Here is a 21449-nt window from a genome sequence, read left to right on the forward strand (position 1 = left end):
CCCAGGGCACATCTGTGGGCTGGGGAGCAGTGACCTGGCTGTGGGGTCAGCAGTGACCTGACTTTGGGGTCAGCAGTGGCCCAGCAGCAAGAGGCACCAGTGGAAGCCCAGTGTCACAGCCACTATGTGCTGGGAGCAGAGGGACGGGGTTTGTCCGTCCGCTCCCCTCTCACCTCAGCCCAAGGACTTTGGCACAGCCTTGCCCACCTCCAGGAGTGCCAAAAGCATCACTTCCCTCACATGTTAGTGGAAAGGAATATGGACACACGTGGTTAAGCACAGCTGCAGAGAAGCCCCGTGCATTCACAGGCGTCCTCTCCTCTGTGCCGTGGGCGTAGGAGTGAAACTTTGACTAAACTGCTCTCGGCGACCTCGGGAACAGGTGGCAGAGCAGTGCTTGAAAATCTCCTTTTTCCCCCTCCTTCTTCTCCCTCTAGATGAAGGTCCCTACAAGCAGAAGTGGCAGAAATAGCGAGGAAGACAGCATCAGGGAGGCCACAAGCTCTCAGCGGAGCAGCTCAAGGGACCGTCTCAGTGATGTAAGTACCATTCAGGAGAAAGCATCGCTTCATTGCAGCAATTCCCGCTGCTGACATGGCTTTTCATAAATCTTGCTGAACAAATGTTGGCATCCAGAGGTCACTGTGTAATAACTTTTTTTTTATGTCATGATTGAGTGTTACGGCATAAGTGGTTGAGCTGCCTTGCAAACACTATAATCATGGTGCAAATAATATGATAAGCGAAAGATCAGAGATGGGAAAACAAAATGGAATTGTTATTCCTCGGGGAAGAGTGGCTTGATGTTTTGTTTTGTTTTCCTAAAGAAGTTGTGTTAAAAAGCTTTTTGCAGTATCTTTGGGTTTAGCTGCTGCACGTAATCACATAGTTTGGGTGCAAAGTCAGTTCATCTAATTTTATGCTTCCTGCCTCCGAGATATGAGAGGTTTTTTGGGGGAAAGCTGTCTTTCTCTCAGGAAATTCGATGGTACGTTGAGTGAAATGTTATGATAAAACAAAAGCAAACGGTGCCCTAGTGTGTAAACACACAAATGGGCTTTTGAGTCACCAAGAAATCAATGGCAGTGCTGGGATAATTTTATATGAAGGCTTTTTGTGTTAGCAATTAGCATTTCGCCTTCATTAAAACATGATTTTTTACTAATTAGGACCTTTCCCGTTAGGAGAGATTTAAATGAAGAACAATAATCAAACGCTGGCACGAGCATGTCTGAAATATTAAATTTGCCATTTCAATGGCAAGCCACAGAAATCCCAGAGCGAGTGGTTTTCATGTTGAGTTCTATTAATGTAAAATATGCTTCATAACTAAAACCTGTCACAGAAAACGGCTCACACCAGCTAAATTCAATTGGACAGTTAATTTAGCTTTAAAATTGAAAACACTACCTCCGCTTCAGGATGCAAAGGGGAGAGGGGGAAGGCCTTTGATAAGTGTAATGTATTTGCTATTAAGGCTTTCAGAGCCCATTCTACGGGAGGAAAAGGGAGAAAAAGGGGAAAAAATGGCTCCCACAAATGTGTTTAAAAGCTGAAAGTATTTATTAAAAATGTCAGCAGAAAAGTGCTTTTGGCAGATTAAAGCGGGATTCGGCTTGACAGCTCTGACAGGGAAATGTGATGGGGGAAAATTCTCTCTACATGTTTGGAGTGTGAATGGGGCGCTGTAAACAGCCGACGCGGTGGGAGGAAGAGAAAAATAACATGTCCTGTGATCTGCTTCCAGGACTGGGAACCCACGCGCCGTGGTGGGGGCACGGCAGCCGGGGGGGACCCGGGGACAAACCCCCTCTGCCTGCGGGGCGTCTCTGGCCGGGCTGTGGGTCGATAATGATCGTAATTTTATATCTGCATACAGTGGTGTGATTCTCTCCTTCCCCTCCCCTGGGCTGCTCCCAGCGGGTGTGTGAGCAGGGGCTCCTGGCAGCCTGGCTGTGCTGTGACCAGTGGGTGTGTGAGCAGGGGCTCCTGGCAGCCTGGCTGTGCTGTGACCAGTGGGTGTGTGAGCAGGGGCTCCTGGCAGCCTGGCTGTGCTGTGACGTGGGGCCACAGGGAAGGAATGACAGGTTCCCACGTGGCGATTAGCGCAGGTCAAAGCGTTAAGTGGTCTTGGAGACTTCCCTTGTTAAGCCGATGCACTCCCGGTTTTTTCTCCTCCTTTCCCTTTGCCCCCCAAAGTTGCAGGCTGAGCCTGTAGGAATTGAGTCTGAGGGCCTAATTCCTGCAAAATCTTCAAAGCCTGTTCAGCAGCCAGTGCAGTTCAGGGGGGAATAGGCACTCTGTTCTTTTTTAGTCAGCGGGGACAGTTGGGCAGTGCCTGGAGGCCGGGACACACTTCAGGGCTTCACTGAAGCTGCTCTCGTGACCTGGTGACCCATTGCAAATGAGGATTTTTCAAATTAGTAATTAAACAGTTTGAAAAGTAAGGTTCATGAATCACAGAATGCTCTTCGTTCATTATTCGATGAGTGCAATTTAGCTTTAATTACGTATAAAGCTGCCTTGCGTACTGGTACATGTTCTGTAGCCTATTTAGCGACTGTCTGAAAGCCTTAGAAAGTCCCACGGGTGCAATCAGATGGTTTTCCCCATTTCTGTGCAATGGGATAAGGCAGCAGACTTGTTGTCTTGTAGAGAGGGAGCAGGGAAAGGCAGAGGAGATGATGACGTTGTCCTGAGTGCCGATTCCTGCAGGATTTCTGTCCAGCCTGCCTGGTCCCTGTTGGCCATGGAGCTGCAAGTCCCAGCACACTGTTTATATAGCTGGGGTGCCACTGGACTGGCACAACTCCTTACATGTGGCACTGAGGATCAGAAAGCCACAGGGCAGTGAAGACAAAAAGGGGAGACAGGGACAGTGTTTCCTTGTGGTTAGTGGTTCCAAACGGGGCTCCAGCACATGGCAGTGTCCCTGCACATGGATGCTCTGCAGCAGGAGGCACCTGGGCTGTTTCTCACTCTCCTGCTGTTCCTTGGTGCATTTGGCCTGGTTTTTTATGCTGCCTTTCCCTCCTGTCTCTTTCCCCATTAACTTGGGTGAACAAAGGGGTAAATGAGGCAGGAGGTGGCAGGTTTGGCTGCTGGGTGGTAGCACAGAGCAGGTGTGGTGGGAATGTGTGTGTGTGCAAGTGTCACCTACAGCATTCAGCGCTGCCACCTCAGGAGTGTGGGAGTCCTCCCTCCGGCCCCGCTGTCCTTCCCCATTCCGAAGGCTCCATCCCGAGCAGCTCAGCTCCCCTCTGCTGTTTGTTCCTCAGGTGACTCGTTCAGTGGGATGCCAGCAAGTTGTTCTTTATTTACATTAGTGCATGTCATTAGTCTCTAATGGACCGTGAAGTCAAGAGGTGGCCTGGTCTGTCGTGAAATAATTGCACTCCAAAGAAAACTGAAGCAGAGGATTGGTTCTGTTGTGCACACACAAACAGCCATCAGTCTGTCCACCACAAACCCCAGAGCATCCTGCTGCTCCTTTGCCACAAGTGAAACTTCTGTGGGGAGAGAATGATACAATTTCATACTAAGACAGTAATTGTCTGGCTCATGTAGTAAGTCTTTCCAGACATTACACTGAGTGCCATTTATTATGGGTCATCGGGGGGAAAAAAGCGCTTATTATGATCTAGTGAAATCATCTCTGGCTGCAGAGGTTTGATTTGTTGAGGCTGGGCTCTTCTTTGGGATGATGAAACTTCAGAGCAGGAAAACAGTGAAGTTTTAGCCCAGGTTTTATGGTGTGGAGAGGGGACAGGAACCTGCCACTTGTTTATGTTCCCAGTGTTGATATAAAATTCCCTTAAAAACTACTATAAAGCTGACATCCCTATTACACATGTACTCTCAACCAACACAGAGTCAACAGCCTTCTTCCAAAATGGGGTTTTCCTCTGCTGTCCTTCATAGTGAGGTAATTGGAAGTTGCCAGAGAATTAAGAGCTGGATAAGCCATATTGCTATTTTGTTGTGTTGACCCAAGTAAAAGTGGAAGGCTTGGGCATTTTGTTTTGGGTTTTCCCCATGTTCCATAATTGTCCTAATCTTTTCTGATGTCCTGAACAGTCCAAAAATCCACACAGAGCCTTGTATAATGGCTTGAAAAAAAGGTTTTTATCTTTTTCTTGACCCATCAGCTTAAGAACTGCCTGCTTTTTAATGGATTTTCTCCCTCACTAAATTGAATGGATCGTCCCTCATTATCATTTAAATAGAAGCCTCACTCCCTGTGAACATGGAAAATTTGAATGTGGTAGTAGAGCTGTGATAATTTGAAATATTCGGAAGGTGGGGGCAAGGAGGGGGAACAGGCGGCAGAGTGCAGAATTGCTGAATGTAATTGTCATGGATTCTCAATTTTGTTGCCACAAGATGGGAAAATAGACTAATAATTGTCTTCCAACCCTAGTAGAATAGTTGCCCTAGTTAGCTGAAGCTAACACTCTAATTGTCATGGGGGCACAGAGATGAATGAGGATGTATGCAGGGCACAGCCAGGGCTAAATTGAGTGATATACTAAGGCAAAGAGCAAATTGGCAATTATTGGCCCAGCTGAAAAGGTTGGCAGGTGTGCTGCTTTCTCACGAGCCCTTAGGGGGAAATTGGAAATATAAAATATCGACCATAAATACTGGCTGATTAGGAAATATGTTGCAAGAGGTGCTGGCCACTTAAGAGTCAAAACTCTCCTTTTCAAGGGATTGGCTTCAGCTGTGCATAAAACCAGCAAGCGCTGCTACTAAGTTGTTCAGAGCCTTTACCTCTCATCCCCCAGGCTATCTTTTCTAATTTTCCATCATCCTATCCTCATATGTTTGTTTGTTTTTCTTTAAACATAATAAACGAAAAGCGGTCTTTTAGGAAATGCAGAGATCTTCCTCTCTCTAAATGTTCTTTGATAAGCGTTTAGCATATTGTATAGGCTAGATATAAAATTCTCTCTCTGGTAGATGAATACAAAATAACTCCTGTGATTTCTGATTCAAGCAGTTCCCTGTGATCTGCTTTTCTTTGTGTGCCATCACAGGCGCTGTCTCCCCCCTTCCCTCCTGCTTTCCGTGCCACGCTTCCCCTCCTGGGGCACGGGGATTAGAGCAGCAGCAGGGTACGAAGCTGCAGGTCCCTTCCCTGTGCCTCAGGCTGAAGTACCTTGCCAGAAGCACAATCAAATGAGCCTCTGAAGTGAGAGTTGGGCCACAGTCGCTCCACAGCTCCGTGTTTATCCACTTTGTGGACTCTGGTGCGTGTGCGGTGCCTGCTCTTGACTCCGGGCAGGGTGGCAGTGCCACAGCAGAGCTTGGTGTGTCTCAGGTCGGGAAGGTCTCAGTGCCACGATCAGGGATGTTACTGAGTGGATTGAAGGAGGTTTTTGGAAAGCCTGGGGTAGCAACACGTGGGCTGCAAACTCTTTGTGTCATGTGCTGTGCATCGTTCCCCGTGTGTAACGCTGGAATCTGACCCGCAGTTGGAAGAGTGGAATAAGAGCATCACAGAGCTTAGCGAAACAGAGGTAGCAACTGGATAGTTCTAAGACCCCCTCCTCAAAACATGAGTCTTGGGAAACTGGTTTGAATATACACGGGAGGATCGTGACAACTTGCAAGTCACATTCTTCTGGAGGCAGAAGTTCCCGTCCCTGCAGCGTTCTGTCTGCTTTTATCTTGAGTGGCCCTCAAAATACCAAATGCTTGCATGAAAACTGCTGCTGCAGAAATGACAAGCAAAGTTGTAATGACTTGCATGAAGCTTCAGGTAGTGAAACATAGCTGGGAAGGAGGAAGGTCTGGAGAAGGCTTTGGTAAGTTGGCAGAGGGTGATGGTTGGAATGGGAGCAGCACTCATGTAGCTTCTCTGTGTTTCAGAAGGGTGAGGTCTTTTTATGTTGATCCTGACTGACTGTACCCAGTTCTTTGTTCCTGGTCAGTGACCATCTTTCCTTCTGCTGTCTGTGACCATCAGCTGTAGGTATCCACGTGTCTTGGTTGGAAGCTGTTCTGTAGCTTATCAAGCCACTTACAGATGTTCAGACCTCCTGTAGTTGGATATCTTACTGAACTGGTTTTGCAGTGTTTCTAAGCATAACCCTCTTTGTTTAGCCAACATAATAAAGTAAGTGAATTAAGAAAGGAACACATTCAAGTTTTGCACGACATCCAAATCATTCATCATGTGTTGTGGTTATCTTGTCAGGTCTGGGTTTCTAATCTCAGTGAACATCAGATGCACTGTGTGACCTTTGCCAAGTCGATTGAACTCATTGTATCAGCAGACAGGAGTGTGGCTATGGAAATTAATTGCATTAAGAGACTCTGTGTTAAGGTCTGGGATATCTTCTGCCCTTAGCCCTTTTTGCCCTCCTCCCCACTTACTCCTGCCATTCCAAGACATTTGAGTTTTATAAGGGACTTGCTTGGAAAGGAAATACAAGACTTCTCTGGTGTTCAAAGCTGAACCCATATTCTGTTGTTGAACTTTCCATAAATGACTGAGTGGAGGGTAAACACACACACTTCCACGTGCCTCAGTCCTCCCTGGCTGCGGGGTTGGGGTCACCAAGGAAGAGTGGAGGGTGGGTACAGCTGAGCTGAGTTTCATCCTGAACAAATGCTATAAAACAGAATTAAAAATCACATCTCTGTACATGCTGTTGCTTAACTCAGCTGAGTGATAATCAAGCCAATCAGGCTGGTAGCACTGGGCTCTATGGTAACTTTGGGCCTGTGATTTGGCAAGGCAGGATTGGGCACTAAGTAGGAGCTGGGAAATCTGACTCAGTTCCCTCCTCTGCTGGGGGCTCCTCGGGGGACACTGGGCATGTTCTAGGATGGGATTAACAGCAGTGGTAGGAGGCACTTTTTGGGGACTGTCCTGTGCCCACATAGGAATAGCTATTGGCTGAAAACACCTGACTGGGAGGTACTTGATACACTTCAGGTTTCAGCCAACAAAAGTGGCACATGTCAGAAAAGCAGGAATGAACTCCTGACATTTCTGGAATATGTTAATTTAGGTCTTTTGCCAAAGAGGAGGGAAGAAAACACTACAAACGAGTTAATTTTGTGGTTGTGCTGCCATCACCTGCTTTTAACATAATCCCCTTATAGTTAGTTTTTATATCAAGGATTCAAAAGATCCAAGTTGAAACCTGCCTGACCCATTGAGAGAGAGGAATTGGCTTGAGGTGCCCTATTACTGTGATTATTACTGGATTTTAAAGCCCTTCCTGCTGTCTTTCTAGTTCAATAAGTAACCCAATGGATTTAAGAAAGTGAACAGAGGGTGTCTTGATTTCCTTTGCATCATGAGAGCAGTGGAAGGCCATGCTTTTATTTATACAAGGGAAATAACTTTTCCTGTCAATTTAATAGACAATCTTGGAAAACCTGCTGCAGGTTATTGGTGAGATTTTGTCATGATTTTCTTTTTTTCTAAATTGCAATCACCATTTTAATCAAAAATAAAGGAAGAAATTTTTTAAATACAGTTGCAGGTTGCAGTGTAACTCAAACTCTCAAGGGCATCAGTGGGGGGGATAGTAGAGTCTTTCAGCAGTCAGATTTTGCCTTTGCTGCCAGAAAGGTGTATTTTTTTATATCCAGTGTAATTAACACGAGAGCTATCCCAGGGTAGAAATAATTCACTCTGTGACATAACTGAAATGTCTGTGCTGTCTGGTTTTGTTTTTAACCTTGGGCTTAAAAGGAACCAAAAATCTTTAGTTGTAAAAGAGGCACATCATCTGCAAAATATTATAAGCCATTTATCTTTGAGCACAAATGCCATCTAGCAGTGCAGCTCCACTTATGCGTCATTAAATGCACAGACCACACTCATTTTGCCCCTAACTAGTAACAGCCTCCCTCAGAAACCCTGGGTATTCCAAAGAGCACTGGAAGAGGCACAAAGGCAGGGCTCAAACCGGGCAGGGAGGGCCCCTGCCCTCCCCAGGGAGTGCTTGGGGTTGCTCTCACGTAGGGCTGGCATTCCATACTCTGGAATTCCATACTCAGAGGGCTGGCATTCCATGCTCCCCATCTCCCACTTCTCTGTGCCGTGCTGGGGTTTGCAGATCCGAAGGCTTTGGGAAGGGCACGATGATGTGGCAGCTGTTCTGCCTCTGGCTGCAGAGCGCTGGCCAGGTGGGGTGACAGTGGTGTCTCTGAGCTGGGTGTCTGTCAGCCCCTCCCCTGCCAGCAGTGCTTTCTGCAGGCACTGTCTGAGGGCCAGGACGAGCTGTCTGGGGTGCCTGGCTTGCAGCAGTAAGGGCTGGTTTGGGTTTGGGGTGGGTGCAGCACTAGCAGGAATGTGACTGGCTGGGTGCCACGGTGACCATTGTCCCCTGCTGCCTGAGGACCTTCCAACGGGGAGAAAATGGACCCAAACAGCAAATACACTATTTTGAGAATAAGGATTTTCTGACAGCCCTCCATGTGAGTGCTCCTGTCCTGTAGGTAAGAGCCTGGGTAAGTCATTCCAGCTGAAGACTTGCCCCAGTAACTGCTCTTGCCAGACAAGCCCTCATTCACAGTCAAAGGAGGTTTCTTCAGCTTTGGGCAGATGCCAAGTTAAACTTCCACTAAGATTTCTTATATTTGCAGCCACGATTGATTACTTTTCTCATTATTTGATCTTGATATAGAGACATACGGATTGAGCTATGTTTATATTAACCCCCAAAGATTTTTTTCTTTGGGAACATCCATCACAGTTGCACGCAAACTGTTCTGCTCTGGCACTCGTAGCTGATATTAGCTGGGGGTTTTCAAAGCTTCTACATGTGGCAGTTGGTGTGGATCCTCCTAAAGAGTCCCAGTGTTCCCAGCTAAGCAAGAAAGCAACAGTGGTTTGTTAGATGCACAGAAAAAAAGCATACAAAGAGCTCTGGAGAGTGTGGGGCTTGGCTATGCATAAACCTCATAGTTGGAGAGGATTTTACAAGTCGAATCCAGAGAATTCACCAGTTACTAACTTTATGCATGCAATAAAAATTCTGAGGGAGGGGGAAAAACCCCACCCTTCCTCCTTCCTCCCCCCTGATTTTCAGGGAATTTAATGTTAGAGCTTCTAAGGGAGGAAGAAGTTCGTGGATGTGAAAAATGCCAGAATTAACTGCCATTCAGTTTTAATTATTTCTGATGTAACACTTTATTCAGCAACTGTTTTTATTGTTTTCTACTTGGTGGTTTTAAATCAGTGGTCTGCAGATTCCTGGGGTTCTTGGACAGCTTGGGATGCCTTAAAGTTATCTTAAGAAAAGCAGGTCTGTTGTTGGTGCATTTGAGTTCCTCGTCCAAGGGTCTGCTCCATGCCGGGAAAATATTTTATGTGTGCACAAGACTCAAAGATTGAAAGTAACTGTTAGACTGAAAATGCTCTGAGAGACTGTTTCCCTAGAGAGAAGCTTCTAATGAAACCTCTTGTTTCTGTTTTTGGTTATTATTTCCAATTAGTTAGACCTTGTCATTCTTGGTTAAATCTCAGTTGATGGAGGGGGTGGAGTGAGAACTTCCACCCTTTCTCCTTCTCTCCTCCTGTCTCTCCAAGCAGGTAATTTGCCCCCTCCTCATTTCTGTGTTTACTTTAGGTGAACTGCCTGATCAAGCTCTCCAAAGTGTTGGAACAGATAATTGTGTTCAGCTGTTGGACAGACTTACACAGATAGCAGGACATTGTTGTTAACCCATTTTCTGTACAAGGCTGAATTCCACGAGTACTTTGGGGTAAAAAGTACTTAGAGGGTGGGGTAGGTTTCCCATGGTTCCTCAAAAACAGATGTAAATGCTACTGCCCTTCATTTCACCAGTCTACAGCTTTATTTCTGGGCAGTTTACATTAAAGAGGTTTATAAATAACTCCCTACTTTTTTTGTAGCGTTTGAGGGCAGATGCCAAATCCACATGCAATAGGCAGAAAGTGGGAAGTCAAATACTGTTGTTGGTGTGTTATTGCTGTCTCAGGCTCCCCTGTGAAAGTTGTCCTTTCCCTGCAGTGCAGAGGTCTTTGGAGCTACATCAGGACAGAGGGGCAGGTGTAGCATGCCAGGGGTGGGGACTGGCACCCAGTCACCTCTGGGCTGCAGAGCTGTGTGTGAGAGCTGTGTCACATCTTTCCTTCCATCTGGCACCTTGGTTCCTGTGCCAGCTGGTGATGGGCTGAACAGGGAACCCTCCTGCTTCCAGCAGCACACTCACTCAGTTGTAGGACTTTGCTGTTGCCTGTTCTTGGCTCTGGAAACTTTCCTCTGTGGGCACTTCTCTGGCAAATTGCCTGTCTGGGGCAGGTGCAAGGCAGTGGCACTGAGCTGCACGGGCAGAGGGATGAGGCAATTGAGTCTTCACTGAGGGCAGGACTCTGGAAAGGTTTCTGTTGTGTATCTTGGTATCCTCTGATCAAAAGGTTTGCAAACTGGTATTACGAAGGGACTGGTGGAAAATTACAAGTGTTTGCAATCGGTTTGCATCAATCTCGTTGGGGTGTTGTGCTGTTGTGCTGATTTATTAACACGATAACTTCTGGCACCGGTGCAAAAAGACAAACAATCCTCAAGATCAGCCTGCAACAATTCAGTATTTTTGGTCAGGCTTTGGTACCCACTAGAACATCAGTCTTGGAAACAGGACTGCTGAGACTCCCTGGATCTTGTTTAATAAAATCACGTAGCGAGGGCATCGTGATTATAAATCACACTTGGAAATTGGCCTGCAGAGTCCTTGCTGGGTCATGTGGTGTCGTGTGCCACCACTGTTCCCAGCTTATTTTTAATTTCCGAAAAGAAGGCATATAGCAGCAGCTGGAGCTGGAAGTGGAATTCATTCAGCTGCTCCGAGAAAGCCACTGCCAGCAAAAAACAGCAGCTCAACAGTGTTGGGTCGTAGAGAGGGGAAAGGGATCCAAGTGACTGGAGCTGGTATAATGAGAAGGAAAAGAACCAAATGATTTGGCAGCATGTGAAAGAGGTAAGGATGTGGTAGAGAAAGGAGCAGGAGGAGCTGAAATGAAGAGCAGGAGTAAACAATGTAATTTAACTTATTCAAAAGGGACAGAATGCTTATTAAAGCTCTGAGAGATGATGAATTAGTGCTTTGCTGCTATTGTTGTTTCAGATAGAGTTGTCATGTGGTAATGCTGCAGCAGTGAAGGCTGGAGGCTCGCGGATTCGTAGAGGGGAATGGAAAGTGGGATATGTGGTTACATGATTGAAAGTTGGAGCTGATGAGGCAAAATGCACAGCCCTGACTTGGGAGAGCGTCCTTCCTTACACGTGTGTGCTGTTCCCGGGAAGCTGCCACCACCCCGGAGAGGGACGGCTCCAAAGGTGTTCCCCGCTGCTGGGAAGGCGTCTGCCACGCCGGGAGCTGTTCCCTCGGTCGGGAGGAGCTGTCAGAGCCCTGCTCTGGCTCCTCAAACCCTTGGCTGGGGCAGCCCCGGAGCCCTCACCTGGAGGTGCTCCTTGGCTGCTCCTCCCGTGGCAGCACCACAGAATATCAGGAGCTCCTTTGAGGCGCTCTGGCTGTGAGGTTTCCCCCTGAGGAATACTGGGCTGGGGGAGGGAATCTCGAAATGATTCTTATCTTACATTACACACAGTCTCTTGCATTACTTACTGTGGCATATTGTTTCCTCCCACAGAGTTCTGCTCAATCGCTTTCAGGAAGAGGCTACTCCGTAAGTCATTTTACAGCTAATTCTTTCACTTCTGTTGATGTTGATTGCAGAGGTTTCCACCACCTATTGCACAGCCACTGACACGAAAGAAATGCTGAACATAAGTAGGGCTGGAGCACAGGGCTGTCATGCACCTGCCAGGGGACAGCCCTGACATGTGAGAAAGCATTAAGAGCCTGGGGGCTTCTTAATTTAATATCGTACTTATAGAGAGGGGGTGTTTTTTGTTGGTTTATAGTGTATTTCAGCTAGATAGTCACCTCTGGAGAATTAAAAGACCTGAATGGGGGGAGAGTTTTCAACACCAGTGGGAGATGCTTCCCTCCTCTCCTCCCTCCCCCATACAGCTTTTCATTTGTGTGTTAAATACAAGAATCAAGTACACAATTGCTCCCATTTTAAGAGGAATTGTGACCCTCACCATTGTGAACAAAAAAAGAAGTCAGTATTCCCTTTTTTACAGTCTCTGAGTTATAAGACAAGCTCCCTTGCTTTCAGAGGAGGGTGTTGCTGGTGTTTTCTTCGCAGGGGTGCCGTAGGTGCCAGTGTTCTGGGGTGGTGTTACAGGGCCAGGACACGTCTGCCTGTGTATGACATGCACCAGCCTTGTTTAATTGTCCATTCTGTTCACATGTACCTTATTTGTATGTGCAATAATGACGTTTCTTCACGTAGAGGTGGTATAATTTGTTTATTTTGGGTACATTTGCTGCTCAGCTGTCCAAAAGGGCAGGCACAGGCAGGCTTGTGTAGAGTAATAGGGAAATAGAAGAGGGTGTGAGAGGCTTAGCAGTGTCAACATGAAAATTCCTGGAGTCACATTATATCTGACTCTCATAACAAATGTATGGTGTGGAGATATGATACCCTGGTTGTCCAGCCAATTAGTCACATGTACCCTTACTGCCAGTGCAAAGGTTGTAGATGAAGGTGTGTGCTAATCCTGTGTGCAAATCTGAATGTGAGTGTCTCAGTCCAGCAAACAGGTCCTGCCTACCCTTATCGACAGTAATTGCTGTTTTCACAACCTCTGCCATGATGAAGTTTTGCCTTCTAGGTGAGTGGTCCCAGACTGTTTCTTACTGAGAGTTGTAACTGCTCACTCTACACAGGCCAGAAAAGGATTTTATGTACTTCAGGAAGTTGGTTTGGAGACTTGGTACACTTTTGGGTTTTTTTAACAATAATCACAAAAATTATTTAATTATTTTCTTTCAGTAATTTATGTTGTATGTTTGGAGGTGTACGATGGAACTTGTGAGCTTTTACCCTCAGCTGTGCAAAAAGAGAAGAAACTGGTAGGCAGTGCAGAATTTCTGGTCTGATCTCGTAGTGACACTGCTTCATGCTATCATACCTATTATCAGAAATTCATAATTCATTATAAAGCCATTACAAAATAACATGACTTGAAAAGTCTTACAGTTTCAATGAAATAATGCCACAAATTTTTAGACAGTAATTACATGTCTTCTAAGTATCCTCCTGTCTAAATCTTCCCAGCATCCCAGGTGAGTATCAATACTTAACTCACTGAGTGATGAGGAATGTGTGCTCTAGGACACTGAGTGCTGCTTCCCATACACGTGGACAGTTGGATTCACCTGAGCTTCTAAAGGCAGAGGCTGTATCTTCTCTTTGTCTGTAAAATGCCATGCACGCCCATGGCACCACATAAATAGTAATGAATCAGCTTCACAGATTTTATGACTGAGGGCATGGTTTGGGAACTAAACAATTTCCCACTGGCTATAACATAGGTTGCAAAATCTTAATGGAAAAAGGCCAAAGAATTCTTTTCAGAGTCTGGAGGCTAATAAATCACAGGACTGTTTTCTTCCATTGCTGGCTCTTCAGAAATTTACTTCTGTTTCTCAGATAAATGATTTTGAGAAAATTTCCAGCTCCTTCTCTGTTGCATGTGTGAGGACAGGGTTCTTTTATTTCACCACCCCATAACTTCTCAGGGGAGGTGAGAGCTTTCTGTGTGCCAAGGCAGTGTTTTGAGATCACGAATAGCGTGAACTGGGGTTGCTTTTCTGTATGGATTGTCATTCTCCCTGTTAAACTGCCTTCTGCCTCACCATGTACCAGCTGTTGAGGTTGCCCATGTCCCTCAAGACTCCAATGCTGCTCTAAATTGATTTAGCACGAGGCAGAGACTGTCACTTCCAGCCCTGCCAGGCCCTGCTGACCCAAACTCGCGTTGGAAGCCGATTCTCCCCGGTGGCACAGAGATGTTCAAACCCCCAGTTCAAGACAACTGGCCCCCCACCAGGAGTTGTCCATAATATCTTGTAGCAGCTTTCATTTTCTCAGGGAAACAGCTGTGTACGAAACACTGAGTTAGTACTTTGGCTGTGCCCCCTGTTCACATCAAACAGGTTGTTTGCCAGCGATGGTGAAAGCATGATAAAAACACAGTGCTCCAGGGTGCACAGTGGAGATGCCACTGCAGAGGGTCCCTGCTGGTTTTACGGTCTCTGTACATATCGTGGACAAAATTTCTTAAAAATCTACTTCCCCAAAGTAAAGTTTGGAATGGCATTTACTTTTACTCGGATAGCATGAGACATATCTATGTCTGTACTGTTTCTGCAAGCTCCTTATCTCATCAGTAGCATGTGTTTCATCCCCTTATCTTGTTCAATGTATACTTCCTCTGTGCTGAGAAATAGAACACTAGTTTGTTTATGGAGGTTAATATCTTATTCCTTTTATGACTCGATGGTTACATTCGTGTGATAAACTACTCCAGCCATTTGTCACACTTCCTGCACACACAGATGAGATTAGTGATCTTAGTCAGAGAGGTCTGTCTGTCCTCCGAGCAGACAAAACAGATTTTCTTCTTGGTAACAGGATGAGAGGCCTGTCTACCCGAAAATGCACTGATTTGTTAAAAAGCACGCAGAGAACCAGAAATTAGCTGTGTGTTGAGATTTCTGTGTCTCACCGATACACATCCACCCTGTGGACCGTTTCTCAAATTTATTTCTGGTAGTTTAGTCATGATAGTTAAGTTCTGACAGTTAAGTTCTAAATGAACTTAACATAGAAAGTAGTTACAATGAATGTAAGATCAGTACATACAGTTTGTTATTAATAGATAAAAAGTTGCAGTTATTTATCAGGTTGAGCACACTGTACAGACGAACCCAAGCTGCAGTTGAACTTGACTGGGTTTTTTAGAGAGCATGGAAAAGGATAGAGCTAGGGAATATATGGCAGCTTAAAAAAAAATAAACAAAAAACCTCTTCCAATAAATTATGTAGTTTATTTATAGAGCGTCTGTGCAGCTGTTCCTCTTCTGAAATGAAAGGGGCTAAAATGTGGGAGTGAATAAAAGAATAAACTTGAAAGCATATGGCAAATGGATAGCCAGTGAGCCAACCTGTCTGAGTGTGCCTTGGAACCAAAGTACAGGAGGATGAGACGTCTTTGTTTGGTTTTATTTGTTCTTGAAAGATTTTTTGTTTTTTAAAATAAAAACAGTAACATACACTTGGCAACAGCAGCAGCTGATTTTCATTCTGAGCTTCTGTAAAATATCAAAGTCTTTGTAGCCTAGTCAAATCCCTGGCAGCTCATCAAATTCTGATTTTACATCTTCCTTGTTGAGTGCCGGAAACCGGTGTCTCAGATAACTCAGGCTGGACCCATGGATAGAAAGAAATGTGGTAACACCACAGGGCTTGCAGAGACTCTTGGGTCACCCAGAGTCAGCTCAGTGCTATCTGCAACCTTCATTCCTCCTGCTTGGTGACGTAGCTGGAGAATGGCTCTCTCATCCCCCAGGTGAAGCTGAACCTGAGGTGGCCCAGGCAAGCACTGGGTAGGCTTTGAGCACCCTGACCCTGCCTGTACCCCAGTCTGCCCCTTCCTGACTGTCCCTCTCAAATTATCTTGTTGATTTTTGGAACTGGCTTTCCAGTTGCTAGCAAAGATCCTTACAGCCCTCTGGGACCCCTCTCCTGTGCTGTGCATTTGATGTTGCTGCACAGTGGTCTGTTGCCCAACACAGCTGCCCACAACCCTCTGACCCCGCTCAGACCTCTTGAGCTCGTGCCCATGAGCACAGTTGCCAGGACAGCCAGTTCTGAGCTGGAGTTGAGCTGCTTTGCAACACTGAGGCAGAGACCAGCACAGCAAACAAAGCGGGAAGGAGGACTGCAGAGTGCTGGGCAATCACCTGCTGAGGAACTATTGACTCTTTGCAGATTTATATACCCTGTAAAGCTCTTTTCGTGGCCTGTTTCGGTTTTGTGCCAGCTCAGTGCAGTTCTGTGAGACCCTGAAGCAGATGGTCCCCTCTAAGGAGGCTGTTGCCACGCCAGGAATCCTTGGAGCAGGAGCAGGTTCATGGTTTCAGGGTAGTGGTTACAGAGGCTCACTGAGGATCATGCCAGCAGCATTCCCCTGATCCCCTCTGTGCTTCAAGGATGCTCTTGGCCTCTTAGGTTGGGACCAAATTATTGGATTTGGAAAAGTACCTTCAACATCATCTTTTCTGTACAGACCTTAAGTCAGTACCACTTCCTACACGGAGCATGGTCCAAGACCCCAGGGCATGATTATGTACCTTGACATCTCTGAGGTGGCCCTGGAGAAACTGTTGTCTGGAGAAGGATAAATTTCTACATAAAGATCAGCAATATTATTGCAGTGAAGCATGTAATACTTGTGGTTGGGAGTTCCTGAGTGTGCTGCAGCTCCTGGAGTGGAAGCACACTCAGTGGCCAGAGGCACACTGGGATTGTAACTAATGGAGTTTCTCCACCTGCCACTCTGTGACACACTCATGAAAAATCTCTTCTCTAGGTAGGTAATGTTTCCAGGCTGGGCTGGAAAATTCACTGTATTTTAGAACCTCTGATAAATTAGCATTTTTCCTTGCCAAAAATCAATATTGGAAACAGGGCTCTTGTTATGAATCTAAAACTCCTTGAGCTGGAGCCAAAGTTAAATGATAAAACTGAATTTAATAAGAATCTCCTCCAGTAGTGTGCCTGTAGGCTGGCATTGTGAGCTAGACTCTCTGGACAAGATTTATGAATAGGGGAATAATAATTCCAAAACAAGTATCAATCTCCTTTTGCCATGATGCCAAGCATAAAAGGGGGACTGTAATTGTCTTTTTTTTCTGGACAAGCAAAAGAATGGCAGATAGGTCTCCTTCTGGTGGAGCAATACTCTGTCTTCTTTGAAGACAGTAAGAAAGAGAAAAGAAAAAGGGACTGTAATAAGGTGACGTGGCCTGCAGGAGCAATGACAGCACAACAGATAGAAAGAAAAAAAATAATGTGTAATAGAAATGTAAAGGATTTTAAAAGGAGTTTTCCCTTTAAGCTGTCGGGAATTTTAGAAAGCCAGGCATAAAATGGTGGGTGTCAATCCAAAACATTTAACTTCTGCTGTTTTTTATTTTCACGTGTTCCTAAATAGCCTCACTTTCCAAAACTATCCCCATGCTTGAATTCACCTAGACAGGCTGAGTTCTCTGAATAAATGAAGAGTTTGTTTGCTCTGAGTGCCGTGTGGGATGGAGCCAGGTTGCTGTAAGCCAGCTGAGGAGCTGGCCCCTTGGCTCCAGGGGCTGTCCCAAAAGCCATGAGCTCAAATTGAGCTGAGTAATTAGTGCACATATTATTCCAGATCCGTGGGAGCTCTTCTGAGGGTTTTTGAAACGTCCCATGAAAAGCATAAGCAGAAGTACAAACATAAATAAACTACATACTTCGGCTTTACAAATATTGGAGTCCACGAACTTCCTTACAGCACATTTTCCTTTAGAAGTTCCCTTTTCTGAAAGTCTGTTTCTTCTTAGATGACCTCTGCTTTTAATTAGGATGAAAAGTCCCATAAATTTGCGCTCGTCTCCACGGCCATAAGCAAGCACAAAGGGCCCTCTCTGCTGAGCTGCCCTCTGCCTGCACAGTGCCCTTGGCACAGGGGTGGCCTTGGAGGCTCCCAGCCCAGCCAGTGGTGCCCCTTTGTGGGATGGGATGGGATGCTGGTGATGCCCATAGCCCCCCAGCTGGTGGGGGCACAGCCGGCTGACACCGCCAGCCCCGCGAGGGACGGGCCCTGTGACTGGCCTGTGATTTTTGCCCATGGTTTTTTATCTCCCCGCTGTTGCCCCTGGCTCGGAGTGGGAGGGGTGAACAGATCTCTAATCTGACTAGAAAGGCTCTATTGTTAAACAGACATATCCCCTGAATTCCCAGTGCTCCTCAGCTTTTGGGGTAGGATAACCTCGCTGGCGCTGCCCTTGCACGCTAAAATGAAAAGTTGTCCTAAACCCATCTTGAATTCACCAGCCTGGAAAGGATTACATCCTGCTGAAGAGGAAAGGCAAAGGACTTTGAGAATATCTGGTCTTTATTTCTGGACCATTTTGATTAAGACTGTCCTGAGGCAGTTGTGTCGTATATATGCTGTAGCGTTCTCTGTGTAACAGGGCAGGGGTTTTACCTGTCTGTCTCAGCTGGTTTTGCATTGTTATTTGCTCTCATGGCTCTCTTTCCTTAGAATCCATTGCCTTGTTTTAACTCTCTTTCCTTTCCCTTTACCAAAGCCAACAAAAAGATGATTAAAGCAGACAGTTGATTAGATTAGAATCAGGGCTCCTTACCTGATGAGCACATTGAACAGGGGTTAAGTGTGGGGCCTCTTGGGAGATTTGCTTTTGATTTTTCTTTAATTCTCCGATAGTCCTGTGCAGTGAGAATGGGCAGTGCTGGGGTTTTATAACTTAAAAGAGGGTTAAAATAGCCCATTTGTGAGGGCTGCTGGAGCACACTGGTGTTTGCTGTGCTGGGTGCTGTGGTGAGTTCCTCGGAGGAAATTCGTGGGGGTGTAACAGGGGTTCACACTTTCTTGTTTTATCTCATATCTCACTGTGCCCTTGCAGAAGCCTGCACCCAAAACCACGGCGTGTAAGGGGAGCAGCTGAGGAAATAACAGTGCTGCTGCAGAATGCTCCTCTAGAAATAAAAGATGAACATGGTTTTTTGGCCTTGACAGTAAGTGAACAAGAGAGATAAAAGAAAAGGGATTGGGTGCATCAACCTTGTGGGTGTTGTTGGCATGAGGGAACACCGTCCGTTGTCTTGAAGCATCATGAGATTTAAAATATTTAATTGTGCAACTCAGTGGAATACCTTGATTTCCTGTCAGTCCCCAAATGGTTTTCCCTATGTTAAACTGCACTGAAATATTCTAGAGAGGGTGTGTTATTTGGGTGATGATAAAACACTGCACATCCAGAGTGTAAGGAAGGGTTTCCTGTAAGTCCTGTAGGTCAATGGTCTTTACTCACTTTCACTGCTTGTGTTTCCTCCACGTCATCTTTTTTTTTTACACTGGGATATGTTATTAAAGGCAAGAGAGAGATCTTCAGTTTCTTCCCTGTCCTGACAGAAGACCAAGATGCAACTTTAATTTAGCAAAACAACAGATGCAACCCTAAGTCAGCTCTCACACAGAAGAAAGCTTTTGGTAACTTGCTGAAGGTGTGGCAGCTCTGCTGTGAAAGCTGCCAAGGGGTGGAAATCTGCTGTAGGCTGAGGTTTCTCTCGTTCTCACTTTGTATTTCAGCCTGGCTGCCGTGGAGCTGGCTGCTAAAATGTAAATATACCGGGGGTGTAGTTGGGCTGCAGTGGGAAGGCAGCACTCCCCTGTCCCTGAGGGGCAGAGAGCGGGGTGGCACCGTGCCTGTGCCTGCATGCAGGAGCTCAGGGAGGAGCCTTGGGCTGCCTCTCCAGGAACTGTTCAGCTCCTGCTCCAAGAGTGAGGTGGTTGCTGCAGAGACCAGATTTCTCATCTGCAGCTCTTGCTTTGCTGGAAGAGGAGCACTCAGATGGAAACCCTGGTTCAGCCGTGAGAGGTGTTGTCTGCACAGGGTCAGTGTTTGCACTTCCTGCTGCCTCAGTGTGTCAGCATCACGGTTCCTTGTGGTCAGCACTTGCCCCAGCCACCGTGACCTGCTGGTAACATTTTAGAAAGGTTTCCTTTCTCCTTTTTACAGAAAATAAATAAATGAAACTGTAAGAGACTTTTGGGATGCTGAAGAACCAACTGCAGTTCTAGAAAGCCAGGGAATTCAGGGCAAGGGCAGAAATGTAAATGAATCCATTGTGCACAACTTGGGTGTGAGAGGAATCAATTCCATTTGGCAACTGGTAAGGCCAAGTACTCTCTGCTTTTTCCTTGTCTTTTTGTTTTATTAAATAGCTTTATGGAGGCAGTGGTGTAATTTTGAAATTCAGGCATTGCTGTATCCCAAAGTTGTTTTAAATCCCTTTGATCAATGATACTTAATTTCATGAAGAAATTTTTAACTTCCAGTTCAGAATACCCTGTGTTTCAACTTAGTTTTCAAGTGACTTTAGCTGTTCTCTCTTTTTTCCAGCTCATCACAGGTCAGAAACTCAAAGGTATTAAGGTTGAGTAAAACAACTGTTCATCACTCTGAGCTCTGCTTTGTTTTTGTGGGAATTGTCTGCGTCTGTAGCACCTTCGGTTTCATTACTTTTTATAAAGTTTGGTTTACTAACCTGCTCTTGGAACAGACACAACCACCAAAGCCGCTTTTTAATTAGCCCTGTGGCCCATCCGGTGTGTGTGTGCTCACGTCTTGGCTGTGCACTGTACTCCCAATGAAAGGGAACAGTCTGCCACAGAGTCTGGTAACCTCGAGGTCAGTTTTAAGCTCAAAATTGCTTTTGATTATAGAGTTAGTATGTGTCTCAAAAAAATAATAAAAAATCCAGCAAGCACTAGTGGTCCTTACACGGTGCTGCTGAGTTCCACACTCCAATGGTATCACATCTAGGATTTAATGGAATTAACTGCTTTATTTATACATTCTTTCCAGATGAATTGCTGTGTTTCTGGTGGTGAATATTCAGAGGTTTGCAATGAGGTGATGGAACATTTATCATACAGTTACCTCACTGTGGACAGGGCTGCAGTGGTTTTCTACAGGAGTGTAGCCTGATTCATACCTTTGCTGTCTGCATTTCATCTCTGTGCTATATGATGGATAAGACTTCGTGTGCCTGAGCACTTATGGCCTAGATCTGTAGTATCCTCAGGAATTTTCTTGTCTGATTAGTTCCCCACATGTGTTCACCAGAAAGCCTCACGACGCCGGCAGTTTTTGGGAAGCACGTTAGATGTAGATGCTGGGTATTTGTAAACCTCAGGTCAGTTTTTTTGGACTGGTACTTTGCTGTTTGTAACCATTAGGAAGTTTTGGGTTTGATTAAGGAAGCTGTCTAGTGTGGGTTTTGGGTTTTCTGGACATGGCTGAAATGGTTCATGCTACTCTTGAAATCAGCTAATCAAAGCACAGGACAATTTTTGGACATCCTGTAGCAATTAGAGTGCTGTAGATGAGGGATGGTATAGACTGCATGGTGTGTGCTTTGAACTCTTAGAGCAGCGTGCTCAGACCAGTTGGTAATCACCAAAGGAAAAAATTGTTGCATTTAAGGTGGGTAAAACATATACCTGTTTTACAAGATGGATGAAATTCTGCCATCTCCTGCAGTGGTTAACTGCTTTGACTGGTGGGTTCACCTACCTTCAGTTGCAGAATATGGTTGAATATTAACTTTTCTTCAGAATTCTTCTCGGTGAACCTGTTTCTGTATATCATCACATCGTTGTGACAACTACTAGAACTCCAAAAGCGATGTCCCAGTGTGGGCCCAAAGCCACATGCCTGTCTTTCTGCCCCTAGTTAAGGGCAACAAATGGTATCAG

At 45.7% G+C, this 21449-nt stretch overlaps 1 protein-coding gene across 18 annotated transcripts in view; it reads left to right on the forward strand.

Moving 5' to 3' along the window:
- Positions 1 to 21449, forward strand: part of FBRSL1 (fibrosin like 1) — a 508094-nt gene that overhangs the window by 222428 nt on the left and 264217 nt on the right. For 12 of the 18 annotated variants that reach the window (XM_064675506.1, XM_064675512.1, XM_064675523.1 and 9 more), the window contains exons 3-4: positions 438 to 539; positions 11642 to 11677. The exons of 2 other annotated variants lie outside the window; for them this stretch is intronic. In XM_064675506.1, the coding sequence (XP_064531576.1) occupies positions 438 to 539; positions 11642 to 11677 (138 nt within the window). The remainder of the gene's footprint in view (positions 1 to 437; positions 540 to 11641; positions 11678 to 21449) is intronic. 4 more of the 18 variants (XM_064675510.1, XM_064675514.1, XM_064675518.1 and 1 more) reach the window with 2 other exon arrangements.

The sequence above is a fragment of the Pseudopipra pipra genome, chromosome 18 (assembly GCF_036250125.1).
Source record: "Pseudopipra pipra isolate bDixPip1 chromosome 18, bDixPip1.hap1, whole genome shotgun sequence".
In the NCBI taxonomy this organism is placed as follows: Eukaryota; Metazoa; Chordata; class Aves; order Passeriformes; family Pipridae; genus Pseudopipra; species Pseudopipra pipra.